This window comes from Engraulis encrasicolus, chromosome 20 (genome assembly GCF_034702125.1).
Source record: "Engraulis encrasicolus isolate BLACKSEA-1 chromosome 20, IST_EnEncr_1.0, whole genome shotgun sequence".
In the NCBI taxonomy this organism is placed as follows: domain Eukaryota; kingdom Metazoa; phylum Chordata; class Actinopteri; order Clupeiformes; family Engraulidae; genus Engraulis; species Engraulis encrasicolus.
In genome coordinates, this window is record NC_085876.1 from 6291864 (window position 1) to 6310146 (window position 18283).

At 44.7% G+C, this 18283-nt stretch overlaps 1 protein-coding gene across 9 annotated transcripts in view; it reads left to right on the plus strand.

Moving 5' to 3' along the window:
• tpm3 (tropomyosin 3) overlaps nt 1–17105 on the plus strand; it is a 29586-nt gene extending 12481 nt beyond the window's left edge. Inside the window, exons 1-9 of one of the 9 annotated variants that reach the window (XM_063185242.1) lie at nt 1–499; nt 3953–4086; nt 4544–4661; nt 5103–5173; nt 6265–6340; nt 12630–12692; nt 12859–12928; nt 13503–13581; nt 14692–15156. The exon at nt 1–499 is cut by the window's left edge and continues 158 nt beyond it. In XM_063185242.1, the coding sequence (XP_063041312.1) occupies nt 368–499; nt 3953–4086; nt 4544–4661; nt 5103–5173; nt 6265–6340; nt 12630–12692; nt 12859–12928; nt 13503–13581; nt 14692–14695 (747 nt within the window). In that variant the 5' untranslated portion in view covers nt 1–367 and the 3' untranslated portion in view covers nt 14696–15156. Of the gene's footprint in view, nt 500–3952; nt 4087–4543; nt 4662–5102; nt 5174–6264; nt 6341–9999; nt 10076–12629; nt 12693–12858; nt 12929–13502; nt 13586–14691; nt 15157–16282 lie in introns of those variants that run through there. The other 8 variants (XM_063185240.1, XM_063185236.1, XM_063185234.1 and 5 more) reach the window with 8 other exon arrangements.
• Nucleotides 17106–18283: the final 1178 nt, after the last annotated feature.

Below are 18283 nucleotides of genomic sequence, written 5' to 3' on the forward strand. Positions count from 1 at the left end.
CGCTTGCCACGTTTTAGGGGAAAACTGCGCTTCTTCAACTTTGGGTGCTTCCTGGCTAACACTAGCGGGCAAACTATTTCATTTTCCCCACACTAAAGTCTTCTGACTGTTTAACTCGTGATAAGTCAGCACCATAGTCGCACATCTCTTGACAGAGCTGTCTGATCCTCAAGTGGGGAAGTGTGCTCTTGGATAAGGCTATCAAGTACTACTCGCATCACCACCACTGTGCGTTTGACTTGTTGGCGGGGCGTTGGTACCGTCATTTTTTTCTCTCCCCCCATTCTCTCTTGGTCCACCCTTCTGGTCCATTCAGCTCGACAGGACACCATTCTCCACCACTACAATACTCTAAAACAGCACAAAAATGGCCGGAATCAACAGCATCGATGCCGTTAAGCGAAAAATCAAAGTTTTACAACAGCAAGCGGACGAAGCAGAGGAGAGGGCAGAGATTTTGCAGAGACAGGTCGAAGAAGAGAAACGCTCAAGAGAACAGGTAAAGTAGAACTGGTGGTGGTTATGTTAAAATTCGAAGTCACCGACATCTGTTGACTTCTATTCTGTTGGTTTGTAACATTTGTATGGTCATAGATGAGTCTGGTAATGGCATGCATGCTTCTTTTTGGTTAAAAAGGCGTAGGCCATCCTTTCGTAAAAGTCTTCTGAACCCACACGGATTGATTGACAAACTTTCAGAGTTCTAATAATTGCCGTATTCTCGCCGTTTTGAGCTGCTTACACTTCGACTCTGCGCGTATTTTATCACTTTTTGAGCACAGCCGGAACTTTGACTGATGTCCCTTGGGGCCTTGGCTACAATGCTGAAGCTGTCGGCTATGCTACTTTGTAACAGAGCTGCTGTGGAACTTTGAAACTTAGATCATTGCTATAAAATAGCCTCGATGGCGACTGTTAGACATTCTGGAATAAGTTGGCACAGCATGTGATGGAGGACACATCTCAACTGGGCACGTTCTGGATGGAAAACTGATCTATGCCCAGTTTGCCTATTTGCGTAAATATTAAAATCGTGGCTGTCTTCACACTTCCAATAGTCCCAAACCACAGTCAGTGCTTTCTGTAGGCCTATGAATAGGCTACCAACGCACAGCCAGAAAGTAAACCAAAACGACACACAAAATGTGACTCTTCTTATATCTAATAGGCTATTTGGAATGCGCACTAAAATGATTAAATTCATTATTGCTGTCATAAATAGGTTATCTAAATAGTTTATTGCTGTCAAGTAGCCTACTTCAAACCGTAGCATCGTTATTATAATAGGTGTTGTCTTTGCTGGCACCTGTCCAGTGTTTATTAGTAACCTAAAAACAGTTGTAGTCTACAAAGTAGGCCAGGTAGTTCATTTCCACCCACACCGGTGGTGTCATTCTTTTTCCTGTTTTTTTTTTCTCCATGTTGCCCAATCGTCCAGTTGAAAGCGCTTATCTTCATTCAAACATGCCCGGCGAATCAACGCGTTGCGCCAGACAGACTCACCCTGGATTCCTCACCGCCTTATTAGGAGCGAAATTCTCAGTTTGTAAGGGATGTCGTAATATCCGGGTTTCGGACAAGTAACTACAGCAACGGCACAAGCTCCTGCGGCACAGCTGACAGTGCGCAATGGTTAACTGTCTGTGTGTCAGAAAAGACAAACTGAGAGCAGACACTATTCCCTTGTGGAACGGAGTTAAGATGTGCATAAAAATGTCAGACAACACACTGAAAAGCTATCAGCATTTACGTCTTTGCAAATCTGGGTCCATCCATTCTTGGTTTTGATATGTGGATGCAGAGCATTCCTTTTCTATGAGGCACTATCATATGGCATTCCTTTCAAACAGGATGCATTGCACAAAACACAGCGCTGCACTGCTTGTCAGGGGGGGACGGCAGGGTAACTATAGTCACCTGAACAAACATTGGCCCACAAAACTAGATCATAACATGGAGTCACAGTCAGACACATATAGGAACCAAAGCACACATTTTGACCTTCCCCCAACAAAGAATACAAGTACAGGGTTGTGTCTCATTCCCTACTCCTCCTGTCTTTGTTACAAACATGGGCGTAAATCTGTCACATGACTAAGTGAAAGGGCATGCATATCCTTTAAAAGACATCTAACTAAGCACCAGGTAGAGGATAATGTGAATTCAAAACCAAATGAGATTACAGGTGGGTTTTCTCTTCTCCAAAGTGATGTAGGCTACTACTATGGCCTACAGTTTCATGCAAGCAGGTGTCGCTTTCTTCAGACAGGTCATGCACATAGACTTGTAAATGTCACATGCATATGCTTCTGGACACCTGAGTTTCCTAATTAAAGCATCGCTGCTCTACTAATCTAAAAGTGTATATCTACTCCACTTCCCACTCCTCTACTCTACTCTGCAGGGAGAGAGGAGGGATTTTTTTTGTGTCTCATCCTGTCTTCCTCTCCTCTGTTGTGGGAGAGGAGGTGGGGGGGTGGTGGTGCCATGTGTCATCAGTTAATTCTTTCCTTCCTCCCATCCCTCCTTCCTGCTCTCCTCAGTCACCCCATGCCGCTGCTCTCCTGTGGTCAGTGTCTTTTAGGCGAAGGCGGAGGTGCCCCCTCTGAACCGACAGCCCACTCTTTCTATGCACTACTGGTATATCACTGATCAATGGCATGTGTGTCAAAGGTTAAGGCAGATGTGATGTACTGTTGACTGACGGTAAAAACGGACTATTCACTTCTTCAACATCAAGCCAGAAAGGGGTATTTCCCTCACCAAAGAGTTAATATAATTTAACATCTAACTGATAAGGACATAAGGACAGCCTCTCTCCCGTCGATGCACCAGATGATAAAGCAGAAGCGCGAGGAACTACCCTTTTGTGTGATAAGGACATGACATTGGAGTTGGACTGCTAAAAACAGTGTTATTATTCTGTATGCGTGTGCTGAAAGGCCGGCATAGAGATATGGAATTGTCATTTTGTGAGGACAATGTCAAACTTGTCCTGAGTTGTGCCCTGTGGTGTGTGTCTCAGGCTGGGGGCAACGCTGGCCCCCTCTGAACTGACAACTCGCTCCATATATGTCTCGACACAAAACAGTCTCCCCATGCAGTCTGCTCTGCTGCTCTAGCTGGTGGCAGCAGGATGAGCTGAGACTGGAACATCTTGTAAACCTTCCTCCCTCCCGACCTCCCACAGCCTCAGGCAGACATGCTACTGACTTACTGACTTAGCTAGATAGATAGATGATTGATAAGACGATTCTTAAGGAGTTTCTTCAGGAATCAATATGACGCAAGTTTCTGAGCTGCCACGCCCCTTTAGGAGAACAGCGGGGGTTCAGAATGAGTGGATGAATGAATGAATTTTGAAGGCTGCACTTTGTTGCGTTATCGGCACATAGACCAATTAATCTTGGTTACCATATTGAGGGCCTTTGTAGATGCCCGGTGTTTAACTCCCTTGTTGGTACAACTGCCTCCCACATTGGAGGTTCTGTGAGGTCACGGGTTCGAGACTGGGTCTGGACTGCATACGGTAGGACGAACTCAGCTACACGCAAGGGCGGGGCCAGAGGTGGGACAAGGCATTTGCACCTGGGACCGGGACTCTCCCACATTGGTGGTGGGGGCCCAATTATGGATTTGGAAGGCCATATGGGGGGCCCTCTCAGTGTTTTGCCGTTGGGCCCCTCTGCCACTGGTTACACTGGTGCTTATACTATACAGTCTAAGAATGCATTTGTGTGTGTCTGATGTCAGGTGGTATAAGGACAGCTAATGCCCATAAATTAATTAGTAACCGAAATAAACTCATTGCAATGAATATGCTTCTTAGAAAGTCCACTAAAAACAAGCAAAAAGATGAATCCATACAACAGTGGCATTAGCTGTCATTGCACCACCCGGACGTGTGCTACTGCTAAAACGTCATTGAGCCGTGTGTTAATTGTGTCCTCAGGCTGAGGCGGAGGTGGCGTCTCTGAACCGGCGTATCCAGCTGGTTGAGGAGGAGCTGGACAGGGCTCAGGAGAGACTGGCCACCGCCCTGCAGAAACTGGAGGAGGCCGAGAAGGCCGCAGACGAGAGCGAGAGGTGAGCACCGGGGAAAGAGGAGTGTGTGCGTGTGTGCGTGTGTGCGTGTGCGCGTGCGCGTGCGTGTGCGTGTGCGCGTGTGTGTGTGGATGGACTCCCTCAACCGAGTGTTCAGTGTGTGTGTTCTTTTATTCACTCAACCGAGTAATATGTGTGTTGAAGATCACACAGAACATTACCAAATATGAAGTGGAAACACAGTGCAGATATAAAAAGCTTGGCAAATTCAGTACACACGTCTATTATTACGCTAAACTCAGAGACACACTCTCTCCAGAGAGACTGGATTTTTATACTCATAGAATCTCTTCTCTCTCTCTCTCTCTCTCTCTCTCTCACTCTCACTCTCACTCTGTACTTGCTTGAATGTTCTCGCTTTGTTCAAAAGCGCCTGCTAAATGTAATGTAATAATCCAATGTAGTCATCATTCCTCCATTCTTCCCTACCTGTCCTCAGAGGCATGAAGGTGATTGAGAACAGGGCGATGAAGGATGAGGAGAAGATGGAGCTGCAGGAGATCCAGCTGAAGGAGGCCAAGCACATCGCAGAGGAGGCCGACAGGAAGTACGAGGAGGTGAGTGAGGAGAACACACACACACACACACACACACCACAAGCACATCGCACAGGAGACTGACCTGAAGTACAAGGAGGTGAGGATGAGACTCACACTCACCACTTCTCTCCCCACATCTTTGTCTTTCTACGTCTCTCTCCCTCTTTACTCTCTCCCTCTTTCGTCTGTCTGTCTCTCTCTCTGTCTCTCTCTCTCTGTCTCTCTCTCTCTCGCTCTTTATCACTCTCTTGCGCTCTCTCTCTCGCTCTTTGTTATATTTTCTCTGTATTCTGTGTTGTGTCTTTCTCCCATCAACAACGCACACTGTACAGTGAAATGTCTATATATCTGTGGTGTCACACATGCACATGCCATAACATGTTCTGTCTTAACTGTGTCTGTGTACGCTCCTCCAGGTTACATGTTCTGCCTTAACTGTGTCTGTGTATGCTCCTCCAGGTTGCCCGTAAGCTGGTGATCGTGGAGGGAGAGCTGGAGCGTACAGAGGAGAGGGCAGAGCTGGCTGAGGCGTGAGTTACACACACACACACACACACACACACACACACACACACACACACACACACACACTCCTACTTGCTCATGTTGTCTTGCTATTGGAGGCCCTTCATTAGACAATGGAAGGCTGCGAGGCTCCATGACCGCGTCCAGCTGTGCAGAACACTGAGCTGGCATTCCAGCACCACTGAAGTCATACTGCTGCTGCTCTGGAATCTCTCTCTTGCTCTCCCTCGCTCTTGTACTCTCCCTCTCTCCTGCACTCTGTCTGTCTATCTCTCTCTCTCTCTCTCTTGCACTCTCTCTCTCTCTTGCACTCTGTTTTTCTTTCCCGGTTTCTCATCCTTTGTCTATCTCTTTCTGACTTTCCATTTCTCTCTCTCCCTCATTTGCCCTGTCTCTCTGCCTTTTGTTCCATTGCCTTTCTTTCTTTCTTTCTTTCTTTCTTTCTTTCTTTCTTTCTTTCTTTCTTTCGTTGTGCTCTCTCTCTCTCTGCCTCCCTCCCCCCTCTTTCTCTCTCTCTCTCTCGCTCCCTCTCTTTTCTTTCTCTCCTTCAGTCCCCTCTTGTGCTCTCTCTCTCTCATTCTGTCTGTCTGCCTTTCCCCTGACTCTCTCTCTCTCTCTCTCTCTCTCTCTCTCTCTCTCTCTCTCTCTCTCTCTCTCTCTCTCTCTCTCTCTCTCTCTCTCTCTCTCTCTCTCTCTCTCTCTCTCTCTCTGCCCATAAACACCATTCCAGCAGCCAAGCCTCATCTCATTGCAGGCCTAGGCTCCATATAATGGCCGGCCTCTCTATTGTTCTCCCCTCATGAGAAAAAATGCCCTCATTTGCATGACAACCGCACTCACTGTCATAATCAAATGTTTTGTGTGTGTGTGTGCGTGTGTGTGTGTGTTGTGTTTGTGTACATATCTACCTGCGTGTGTGTTGCACGTGTGCTCCTGCATGGGTTTGGATTTGACCTGAATTCCATTCCTCAACCTCCACCTCGACCCCGTGTCTGTGACCTGGGTTTGGTTTGGGTTTGTTTGGACGCCTGCATGCCGCCCCCTCCTCCATTGATGCAACAAACCCCTCCCCCATCCCACGTTGCTACGGTAACAGCAACTCCAAGGCTCTGGAGGAGGAGCTGAGGGGCCTGGACCAGTCGCTGAAGAGCCTGCAGGCCTCTGAGGACAAGGTAGACTTTATTCTTTTGTTTGTTAGTTTGTTTGTTTTCTTTTTCTTTAGGTGTGTGACGGACAGTGAGGGAGTCAATGTTTGTGTGTGGCTATGGTGTGTGTGAGTGTGTGATACTGTGGTGGTATTCAAAGAATATGGATAAGTGATAAACCTGGCTAAGTTAGCCTACAGTAAGTGGTAAACCTGCTAATAGTTGGCCCATAGGTGTTGATTAGTCAATATCTTCTAGTAGAGTAAGATACCCCAAACTACCCAATGCAAAGGAGTGTGCTCAAGTCTCCTAAGGGGGCGTTGTCCCCTCCTTCTTCTCTGTCTGTGGTGTTTGTTGACTGCTTGCATGAGATGTGCACTACCGCCATCTACAGCACTAAGGGAACTCCATTTATTCTCAACCTTAAGTCTCCAAATGTCTCCTAACCAAAGTTCTCTTAAAGGGGCGTTCACCTGACGTCTCATGGATCCAGGGTTGATGTATCTTGATCTACTAGAAGACACCTAAGTAATTGAGGAGTGCAGGCTCTTCTATTTGATGATTTCCCACTAAACGTAACCTGGCTTACTACTCAGCCAGTTTCTGGGAATACTCTCTGTGTCCTCCTAACTTCACGCTGTGCAACGCCACTGTCCAGGTGTCACTGTATTTCTACCTTTAGTAATGGGGTACATCAATTATCCTTTCCAATCTTAATGGTATTATTTCTACCATTCAGGTGGTTGGCGATCTCCTTCGCTGCTTTATTCAACTTTTTCTACTTATAGCGTCACATACACTCGATCAGCTGAATAAGTTTGAAGAGGTCGCCTATGGCAACGTGACGTGACTAAAATTGAAATGGATGAGGCGATAAAAAGATTACATAGCCATGCCACTTATTGCATCGCATTCAGTTAAAGCCGTTCCAACAGCTGGCTGGCGATCGCCTTCCATCCCTTTCCTGCTTTATTTTAAGGTTTTGTACTCGCATAAATTGTCACATAAGTGACACAATAGTGTCACGTAAATTTGACCGGCTGAATAAGCTTGAAGAGGTTGGCCAAGGCAATGCAACATGATTCAAATAGAAATGGACAAAATGGAAAAGCCATGCGAGTTGTTGTCTCCAAAGGTCTCCTAACCAAAGTTCTCTTAAAGGGGCGTTCACCTGACGTCTCATGGATCCAGGGTTGATGTATCTTGATCTACTAGAAGACACCTAAGTAATTGAGGAGTGCAGGCTCTTCTATTTGATGATTTCCCACTAAACGTAACCTGGCTTACTACTCCCAGTTTCTGGGAATACTCCCTGTGTCCTCCTAACTTCACACTATGCAACGCCATTGTCCAGCTGTCACTGTATTTCTACCTTTAGTAATGGGGTCCATCAGTTATCCTTTCCAATCTCAATGGTATTATTTCTACCATTCAGGTGGTTGGCGATCTCCTTCGCTGCTTTATTCAACTTTTTCTACTTATAGTGTCGCATACACTCGATCAGCTGAATAAGTTTGAAGAGGTCGCCTATGGCAACGCGACGTGACTAAAATTGAAACGGACGAGGCGATAAAAAGATTACATAGCCATGCCACTTATTGCATCCCATTCAGTTAAAGCCGTTCCAACAGCTGGCTGGCGATCGCCTTCCATCCCTTTGCTGCTTTATTTTAAGTTTTTGTACTCGCATAAATTGTCACATAAGTGACACAATGGTGTCACATAAATTTGACTGGCTGAATAAGCTTGAAGAGGTTGGCCATGGTAATGCAACGTGATTCAAATAGAAATGGACAAAATGGAAAAGCCATGCGAGTTGTTGGATCGCGTTCTGTTCTATCCAACTGAAAATAATGGGATGGAACAGATTTTGTCACTTTCACTCGGTTGCGTTACTTGCTAGGATACGGTATGAGGGTGTGAAAGTATGTTTTTTTGTTTTGGTTTTTAGTAAGAGTGAGTGATTCAGTGTTTTTGTTTATTTGGCTATGTGTTTGAGATAGCGGTGGAGAGAGTTTAGTGTGAATGGTAAAAAAAATGGATTGGGGACTTGGCCTTGCTCTGATGGTTGCAGTTTGAAATCCCATACCACCTATGGTGTAAGGGCTGGGATTTTACACCTGCACCGCTCCATGAACAACACCCTGTACCTAAATAACTAAAACTGCTTTAATAACTTGACTAAGTGTTATATAGCCTAATGTAAGAAATGGTGATTTGCTTCCCAGAGCAGATAAACCATATGTCAGTGTGTGTCTGTGCTACAGTGGAACAGTTATCATAGGAGGGAGTACAGTAGATATGTGGGAGGGTTTGGTGTTTTTTGTGTGTGTGGGAGAGCTGTTGTTTTTGAGTGTGTGTGGGAGCGTGAGCTGTTGGTTTGGGAGATGTGTGTGTGTGTGAGGGAGAGTATTCTCCTACGAGACCTCTGCAGAGGGGAGGATGAGTCTTGTATGGTGGTTCTGCTCTCCAGCGATGGCCATCTTTCTCTCCACTGAGTCCAAGTCTCCTGCCACACCCTGCACCTCTGTACCCTGTACTGCCCGCTTATCTCTCTTATTGCTCCTCATGACTGTCTTTCTCTTCCCTTCTGTCTCCTTTTTTACACGTTTGCATATCTTCTGCCTTTCTCTTTCATTTCATTCTTTTTGTCCCTCCCTCTTTCGTTCTTATCTGTCCCTTTCTCTTCCCAGGCTCTTGTATCCTCTCTCTCTCTGTCCCTCTCCCTCCCTCCGCCTGGCTTGTGAGTGTCTTTTTCTGCACGTGTTGTCGGGTCTTAATCAGAGCCACACCACCACCTTTATGAAGTTATGAATCTTTCTCTTTCTCTCTCTTGGCACTTTGCATGTATTCTGCACGTATTTTGCAGCCTTGTTGTTTACCTCTGTGTGAGCATGTCTTCTCTGCCTGCCTGCAGGTGTTGTGTTGTGTCGTGTGCTTGCATGCCTTTACTGCACCCCTGTCCCTGATGTATGCCAGAGCCCCCATTTTTATTATACAGAGTGCTAGCAACGCAAAACAGTTCTCACATAAACATAACACTACCGCACGCGTGTGTGGAACAGCAATACTTTCAAGCTGGCACTCGAAAAGCTGAATTTTTACCCTGCATTTCAAGACGTAAGGGCAGCACACTCTTACTCAAACATTTATGTTGTGATGTAACAATGATTGATGGGTGTTGCAATGAATGTGAGCTTAGTTTCACCCTGAAAATGGAAGAAGAGCGTAATGTTAGACTTAACTACTAACTTTTTTTTTTCCATCGGCACATAGAACTCAAGTTGATGTTATAGTTGGCCATCTTATGGACGTAAAGAAGTGCTTTAAGTGACAACTGTGAAAATTAGTCTTGCAACACTTGGCTCTTACATCGCCACCAATAATGATCTAGAGTTTACATCGCCAAAAGGATTTCCTTGCTTTTCTACTGTGTCACTTTGCTATATCACACTCGTTGTAACCTTTACAGGTTGTCTTGTCATTTCATCATCCTTGCAGTCTTATTGTATTCCTCTCTTCTAGTGTTTTCAATCTCTAATAGTTTCTGCTCCTTCAAGTATCTTTTGTCTTTTCTATTCCACTCCTCTATTGTTCCAATGGCTCTTCATTTTCTCTGTGCATTGTTTCTCTCTCCTTGTCTTTCTTCTTCCTCTTGTCAAAATGGCCGTTGTTGTGCGGTGCAGTAAGTGCGCTGAGCTCGAGGAGGAGCTGAAAAATGTCACCAATAATCTTAAGAGCCTGGAGGCCCTGGCCGAGAAGGTACCGTTAGATCAGGAGTGTGGAGTGTCTTTCTTTTTTTACTGCATGCAGTGTGTGTGAGAGGGGGGGAGAGAGTGTAAGTATGTGTATGCGTGTGTGAGTGTGTGTATGTGTGGGTGAGTGTGTGTGTGTGTGGGTGTTTGAGTAAAACTATGTGTGTTCATGTGCATGGATTCAATTATATGGGTGTGTGATGGTAGTATAAGCTTTCAAAGTCCACTGAGATGCTCTAGTCCCTGCCCGCCCCCTCCCCCTCCTCTCCTTCCATTGGTCTAGTTCAGTGTTCATCATCAAAGAAAACCTCAACCACCATTGGCCAGCTGGGCTTTTTTATATGTTACAGCTGAGCGAATAGCCCAACATCAATCACCTCCGCTGTGCAGTCACGCGCGACTAACCAGGAAGTGGTTCCCCCAGCCTGTGGCCTTTAGCCGGGCTACACCCGCGCTACATCATCTCCGACCTGAAAGGCCATAGGTGTCAAGCCACATGACATAATGCTCCCAGTCTGAGAGCTGTGATTGGCTGACGTCTGTACGCATCGTCACTACGCCCGTCACTGATTGGCTGTGTGGAGTGATGCGGAATGCCGGGCCACAAAGCGTCCATTTGTTATGCGGCTTAATCGCGCGGAATGGCAATTAAAAGTCTCAAATGAATTAAGGAGAAGTATTAAGGCGGTGACACTGAATTATGTATCTGCTTACGGCCTCTATAAGAATAGCATGACCTCAGCAGTGTGTGAGAGAGGTGTGACTGAAGAGCTCTGTTGTTCTCTGTAGCGCATGACTGATCTCATTTAGATGCTATCGCTCACACGCCCGCGTCCAAGATCACTTTCAGGGAAACGTCTGAAGGCTCACACACCTTGGGCACACAGAGTGTGTCTCTACTAGGAGATCTGTGACAGGTCTCGTGTTTAAAGAAAGATGCGGGCACAGTTGCATTGCAAACAAGGAAATGAGTTTTTGATGTTCTGTGGAGAGTGCCAACAGCCTTGTCTTTTGGAAAGTCCCTCAGAATGTTTATGTATGTAAAAATATACTTGAAACACAATGCTTCCTAAATTACAAGTCCTTTTTTTAGGGGGTAAGACCGAATACACAGATTCCAAAAGAAATATGAGTTCAGAGTCATGAATGGCACAGACACACACATTCACACACTCCCTTTCTCAGACTCCGACTGTTCCAGCTGCATTCCATTGGACAAGCCCTGATGTGCTTCTAGTACTCTTCTGGCATAAGCACTGCACCTAGCCCTGCCTTTAGCGGCACACACATTCAGATGCAATATAAAAACGTCAGGATGCACTCAAACACTTACGGCACAGTCTCACTCTCTCTCTCTCTCACACACACACACACACACACACACACACACACACACACACACACAGTATAGAAAACCACAAAAGGGAGTCACTGGATTCTCTCACCCCACTTTTAACACACATCTACACACAAGATTAGGAAGTTGAACTAATGGCTCACATGGTTGCAGGTTCGATCTCCAGCTTTGTCTATCCCATCCTCCCTCCATGGCTGAAGTGCCCTTGAGCATCTATCCCATATATAACTGCATAAACCAATACCCTGAAATAACCAAGGCTAGCTAACGCTTTTATTCAAATCGACTAAGTGTAATGTAAACATGCAACGGGTGTGTCGTCCAGGTCTTTCACGTTTTAAGTGGCTCTTTGATTGTGCCGCTGATGTGATCCTGTGATCCTGGTGGTGACGTGACGTGATGTGATCTGGATGGGGGCTGCTGCTGAGGGATGCAGGATATCGGCTAACAGGAAGAGCACCCCTGGCCCTTAGCAAAGACCAGCTGTGTTGCAATAGGAGTGCGTGCGTGCGTGCGTGCGTGCGTACAGTAGTAGTGAGTGGTGCAATGCTCACAATAATACATTTTAAAAAGCTTAAATATATACTTTAAATACTGAACGTGTGGTATCAACCACAAAGCCCTATCCAGGGAGCAGACTAACTGTGCAATGAGGAGCATGGTTTGAGATGTGGAACACAAAAGTATAACACATAGAAGTATACCATTCATTACTATATGCAAGGGAATACCCTTGCGATGCGGGTCTCCCGATTTATTGTATTTTATGAATTTTGGGTGTTTTGTCAACCAATGATGTGTGCAGTTTTTTAAAACAATAAATAAATGCATGTGGAATGGACAGCGTGAGACCTTTGTTTAATGCTTTGTAGGCTTCAATGAAGGGAAAGACCTCTGACGTCACTTTGCTATATGTGTCCCTGTGTTATCTCGCCATGCAAATAAGCGTCTGCTAAGTGCAATGAATAGAATGGCCTATATATATATGATCCTCTACTCTATATGGGATGTTGCTTACTGTTTAGTTGGTTTCTATGAAGGGGAAAAGCTTAAAACTCTTTCTGTCTATGTATTTCATTTTGTGCATTAATGTCACTATATGTTTGTGTTTTTCTGTTGTGCAGCAATCTCACCTTACTATATGTCTGTGTGTTATCTTGTGGTGCAGTACTCTCACAATATGTCTGTGTGTTATCTTGTGCAGTACTCCCAGAAGGAGGACAAATATGAGGAAGAGATCAAGATCCTGACGGATAAGCTGAAGGAGGCAAGTCGCATCTCTCACACATACACACACACTACACTTTAGTGCCCTCACTCTGTTTATTTACTCAACACACACAAACAATGGCCGCCATTGTTAGTGCTGTCTGAAGCGGGTTCAGATGATAAGAGTGTGTGTGTGTGTGTGTGTGTGTGTGTGTTTTTAACAGGCTGAGACTCGTGCTGAGTTTGCTGAGAGGTCCGTGGCTAAACTGGAGAAGACCATTGATGATCTGGAAGGTATGACTTTATATCTATCAAAACATGCTAAACCTCAACATCAACTGTTCTCTTCATATATTTGTCTCTAGTGTGTGTCTGTAGCAAAACTCGCTATATGTACATACTATGTGTGTGGATATCTATATATCACTTCTTCTCTGGTCTTATTGCTTCTCTCTGTTAGCACATCTCTCTCTCTCTCTCTCTCTCTCTCTCTCTCTCTCTCTCTCTCTCTCTCTCTCTCTCTCTCTCTCTCTCTTGTTCTTTCATCACATGTCTTGTGCTTCCTTCCTTGTGCCTCCATCCTGCCCGGTGAACTAGCGCTGTTTCCTGCCTCGCAACTCATTTCCCTCCTCTCTTTTCTCTTGTTTTTTTTCCCTCTTCTCTCTCCTCCTTCCTCTCACTTCCTGTCTCTCACACTTGTCTGTTCGTTTCCAAATGCTGTCCTCCTTACTCTCTCTTTGCCTTTGACTCTCATTCCCTCTTTCTCACTTTCCCCCTTTGACATTTTTCTCTTTCTCTTTTCTTTTTCTACATCTCTCTCTCTCGCTCTCGACCTCTTGCTCTCTCCCCCTCCTCTTGTGATGGACAGATGAGCTGTACGCTCAGAAACTGAAGTATAAGGCCATCAGTGAGGAGCTGGACCATGCCCTGAACGATATGACCTCCATGTAATTACCCTCTGCATTAGGCTGCAGTGCTGTGTGCCATCCACTAATGCTTCCTGTGTGTGCGTGCGTGTGTGTGTGCGTGCGTGTAGACGCGTACGCATGTCCGTGCGTGCGTGCGTGCGTGCGTGCGTGCGTGCGTGTGTGTGTGTGGACGCAGATGCATGTGTGTGTGTGTGTGTGTGTGTGTGTGTGTGTGTTTGCATGTTTTGTAAGGGAAGGAGGTCTAACATGGAGTGGTATGAGTCTAAACACGCCCGTGTCGGCGGTCACAATGACGCAGTCTAAATACTGGTGGCGTGTTTTTGTTGAGGCTGCTCTTGCTGTGTTGCATGTTGGGAATTTATTTGAGTCTTTTTTTGAAGTTGTTTTTAAGAGGCAAAGATTAAGGCATATTGTATTGTGGCCTTAGCCAGAGTTTCAGGACAGTGGCTCTCTCTGTGGACATTGCGGTTAGCAGTAATGGGACGTTTTATTGCATCTTAGGGGGGAAGAGGGGGGTGGCTCTTGCATAATCTCTCAGTAGTCATCTGTGTGTAAATGTCTCCCTCTGGTGGAAAATACTGACAGTTTAAATAAACTAAATGCCACAGCAAACAAGTTTTTTATTTAATTAAATATATTTGTTTGTTTTTGTCCCAGCCCCACTGTCGGGGCGACTCTTCAACAGAATCTGATGGGAGACATGAAATGATCACATTATGAGAATTGATGAGTTGGTTTCCTTTTATTTGAGTTGTTTAGCTGTGGGCCATATTAGATGTGTTGAGCAGAGTAGTCATGTTTTTGCAGTGAGTGTACACCAGAGGTCCCTGTGGAGCCATATTGTCACTAATGTGAAATGACTCCATAATTAAACACTCCCAGATGGCAACAGTTGATGAGTGCCTATGTCAACCGTGCGTGCGTGTTTGTGTTTGTGCTTGCTAAACTGCCTTTAGAGCATCAGGGAATTGGTGTTATCACCAACACTATTGGTAACAGTGTGAGCACTGACAATCAGCTGATGGCATCTGTGCATTGGGAGTACTTACCGACTAACAGGAACTATCACTCAGTCCAGCTCTTCGTTTCTGAGCCGCCCCTGTCTGTGTGTTCCTGCTGTGTTTTCAGATAAAAGGCACTGGAGGCTCTCCTCTTCTGGCTCTCTTGTTTCTTCCGACTTCGGAGACGGGCCTTCACCCACCTCTCCCCATATCAACTGCCTATTTTTATTTTATTATGAAATATTTGCTTTCTGCTTTTCTCTATTGTCTCTACCTTCTCTGTTAGTCTCGTTTCTGTCATAATTTATGCTCTGATTTTCTCTTCTTTCTTTGTTTCTGACTCATGTACCTGTACTTTTCTGTGACTTTTCTGCTAGTTGTATTTTTCTCTGTCCTGACCTGATACTCCCCCTGTTCCCTACTGTCCTTGTGTGGAGAGGTGGGTTTTGGGGGTCCTCCTTGTGGAGTCTTGACCTCTAAACAGGTCAACATCCTGCTTTTGTCTCCTTGGGATGGTTTGGCTCTGTTCTATCTCCTGTACCCCTGCAGTATGTTCTCAAATGAAAGGAGGATAAAAACAAAGAAAAATACATCTGTGATTCCTTCTTTTCTTTTTCCACTATTTGTTTTGTTTTGTTCGTCATGGCTGGAAGGAGGGGGGAGTGCATATATATCTATGTGGGGTGTGTGCCTGTGTGTCTGTCTGTATAATACTACACAGCCTGAAACTAAAAAGGTGTAATTAAAATCATAGGCCGTGTGGTAAAAAGTAGCAAGACTATGTAGATGTGGCGTGGTCATGTATAGAAAAGGAAGCTGAACAAATGCACTACAGTACATCACAAAACATCAGCACACAGACAGAAACTCGCATTCATATGAAATGAAATGTAGATTTTCCAGTCATATCCGCAGCTCTACACAAATACTCATGAACAGTGCACTGTTAAGAATAGTTTGTGATGTAGCGGGAGTATTTTGCCTGTAGGCTACTGCAGCCATTTTTAATGTTAGTGTCAACATAATGGCATCACGGGAGACCCAAGACGTGAAAACAAAGGATGGTAAGGAACATGTGTGTTGAAGACCAGAAAGAAACTTTAATGCTAACCTTTATTTAGTTAATATTTAACTTGTGTGCTCTGGTTTTGGTTTTGGTTTTGGATTTAAATTCTGACCCCTTAAAAACAATGAATAATGCACTTGAAAATTTGGAACAGTATTGCAGTAGTGCATTTTGGCATGTAGTTAGGGTGCCCAGGTTTAACCGGGACAGTCCCGGTTTGGAGTTGTGTGTCCCATGTCCCGAGCAAACTCTCTCGGGACACAAATATGTCCCGGTTTTGGCCACCCACTACATTACGCCATGTCTATCATGGTAAATATATGGAAAAGATTACATGTTTACCTGCCACAATTAATGGCAGCCAGCGCTTGTATAGAAAGTCTGAAGGAGTCAGTTGCAATTTGTCATTCCGACCTCTAAAATTGCTTAGAATGCAGGAAATTGCATCTAAAAAATACAAATTTTCCTGGGGGAGGACCCCCAGACCCGCCCGCCAAATATTGTCCTTCAGTCACGCACGAAGTGTCCCGGTTTTAGACTACAAAAATCTGGTCACCCTACATGTAGTGTGTGGTATGAATTGAAATAGCATTGCTAGTGTGTTAGCATGTGGCTATCTGACCTTTGACCTGTGTGTGTTTCTTTATTTCAGACCGACTGGCCCAGGCTAAAGAGGAGAATGTGCAGCTCCACTCCACCCTGGAGCAAACCCTTCAGGACCTCAACAGCGTCTGAACGCACACAGTCACCACACATCTCTATCCCAGCCCCTCACCCTCCCACCCTCTCATCCCTACTCTTTATAAAGCAGTGTCTTAAGTCAAGACATGCTCATTTGAAACACTTAATAGTTCTCTCTCTCTCTCCCTTGTATGATCCTTTTTCCCCTTTTACCCCTGCCATATTCCTTTTAAAGTCGTCAGTTTCCACAATACTTTAAAACACCCTCACTTGTGTTGCATACAAAAAAGAAAACTGGTTTGGGACCAAAACCACCTCTGGTGGTCAGAAATTCACATTGTCTCAGGACTTTGTGATGTGATCACTAAAAAACATTGTTGTTGTTTTTTTTGTTTTGTTAAGCAGTCATGTATCTTTTTGTGTTTGTGTTTTGTGTAAGGGCATGATGTGTTCTTTTTAAACGTTTCGTAACACAATTTCGCCAAGAGCCACTTTTTTGAATGTGCACAGTCATTTTTAAAACATGACGCCATAGTAATGTACCTGTGGGACAGCCGTAAAAAGGCAAGAGGGTGCTTGAGCCAATCACAAGCGATGTTACTGCCATGTAGATGAGGAGTGGACCAATCACGCTCAATGGGAGAGGCGGTATTTTTTTTTTCTAAGGAGTATTTCAACTGGAACAAGTTCACTGCTACAATGACTATTACAGCTTGTGTCTTTGGTCAATGATTAACTAAAAATCTTTTTTTTTTTTTAAAGAAAAAATAAAGTCCATGATTTTTACTACTCAATTCTGCATGGTCCTGTTTTTATCTGTACTAAAGATTTGTGAAATGTTCCTTGATATAGACTCAAACATTTTAATATGTTGGGTAACATTTAGCAGACCTTCTAATTCAATGCAATGCAATTTTCTAAGAAGGACATAATCAGCATCATATACTATATGTGGTTAGCACGCGTAAACAGGCAAGCACGGTTAATGCAGATGAGAAGGGTTGTTTTTAGTTGCTTGAGGATGACCTGTTACAGGCATTAATGAAATGACTTGGTCATGTTAGTCATTAATGTTATAACCTTGCCACAGAGCTCAGGACTCATTGTCTTAAAAAATAATAACTGATATGACATTTCCAGGAAAGTAGCCTAAGGCCAGATTTTAAGCTGATAAATTGGACTTTGGGTCTTTCATGGGCTTCCAAGGTAGACTAAAAAAAACACTCCATGGGCGGGTTCTGTGGCAAACTGTGCTGAGACCCATATAGTCATACACGGGCTATGTTGTCCATGGGGACTCAGGTTTGAATGGGTCTGGGTCACTTCCCGAGTCAACACTGAGTGCGTTTTAATATGCGACCTTGCCTCCTCCACTTGCTTCTCGTCATGATGACATCACTGACAACAGCATTATATTTCAATATCTTGCAAAAGCTCAATTGTAAAGTCTTTTTCTCATTTGCAATTGGGATGGTGAATGAGGAACAGTCCCTCGAACATTGTTGTGGCGAGGCTGACAGCTGGGAAACTTAAAACTTTATCGTTTTCTCCACAGAGGAGGGGCCAGGAGGCGGGACGAGGAGACAAGCACAAATGGGGGAGGCAAGGTCACATATTGGGATGCCCCCACTGTCATTCTCTCGTTCCTTGTCTACTCTTCACTGTCCTGTCAAAATAAAAGGAATAAAAGCCCAGAATCTCATCATGAACCAAAAAAGTAAAGTACAAAGTTGGAGCAGGTTCGCACACTAAACAAGACACTAAGGTAATAACTCTTTGTGTCAGTGTCTTGTTTAGTGTGCAAACCTGCTCCAACTTTGTACAATAAGTATATGATGGAAAATAAACATTTCATCAATCAACCCCTTATTACCACCTTTTCGAGATGAGAAACCTCTTGAAACATAACGTCAAAAGGCCGTCCTCTCATAGCAACAAGTGATGTGACTGAACCAACACATTCATTGGGCAG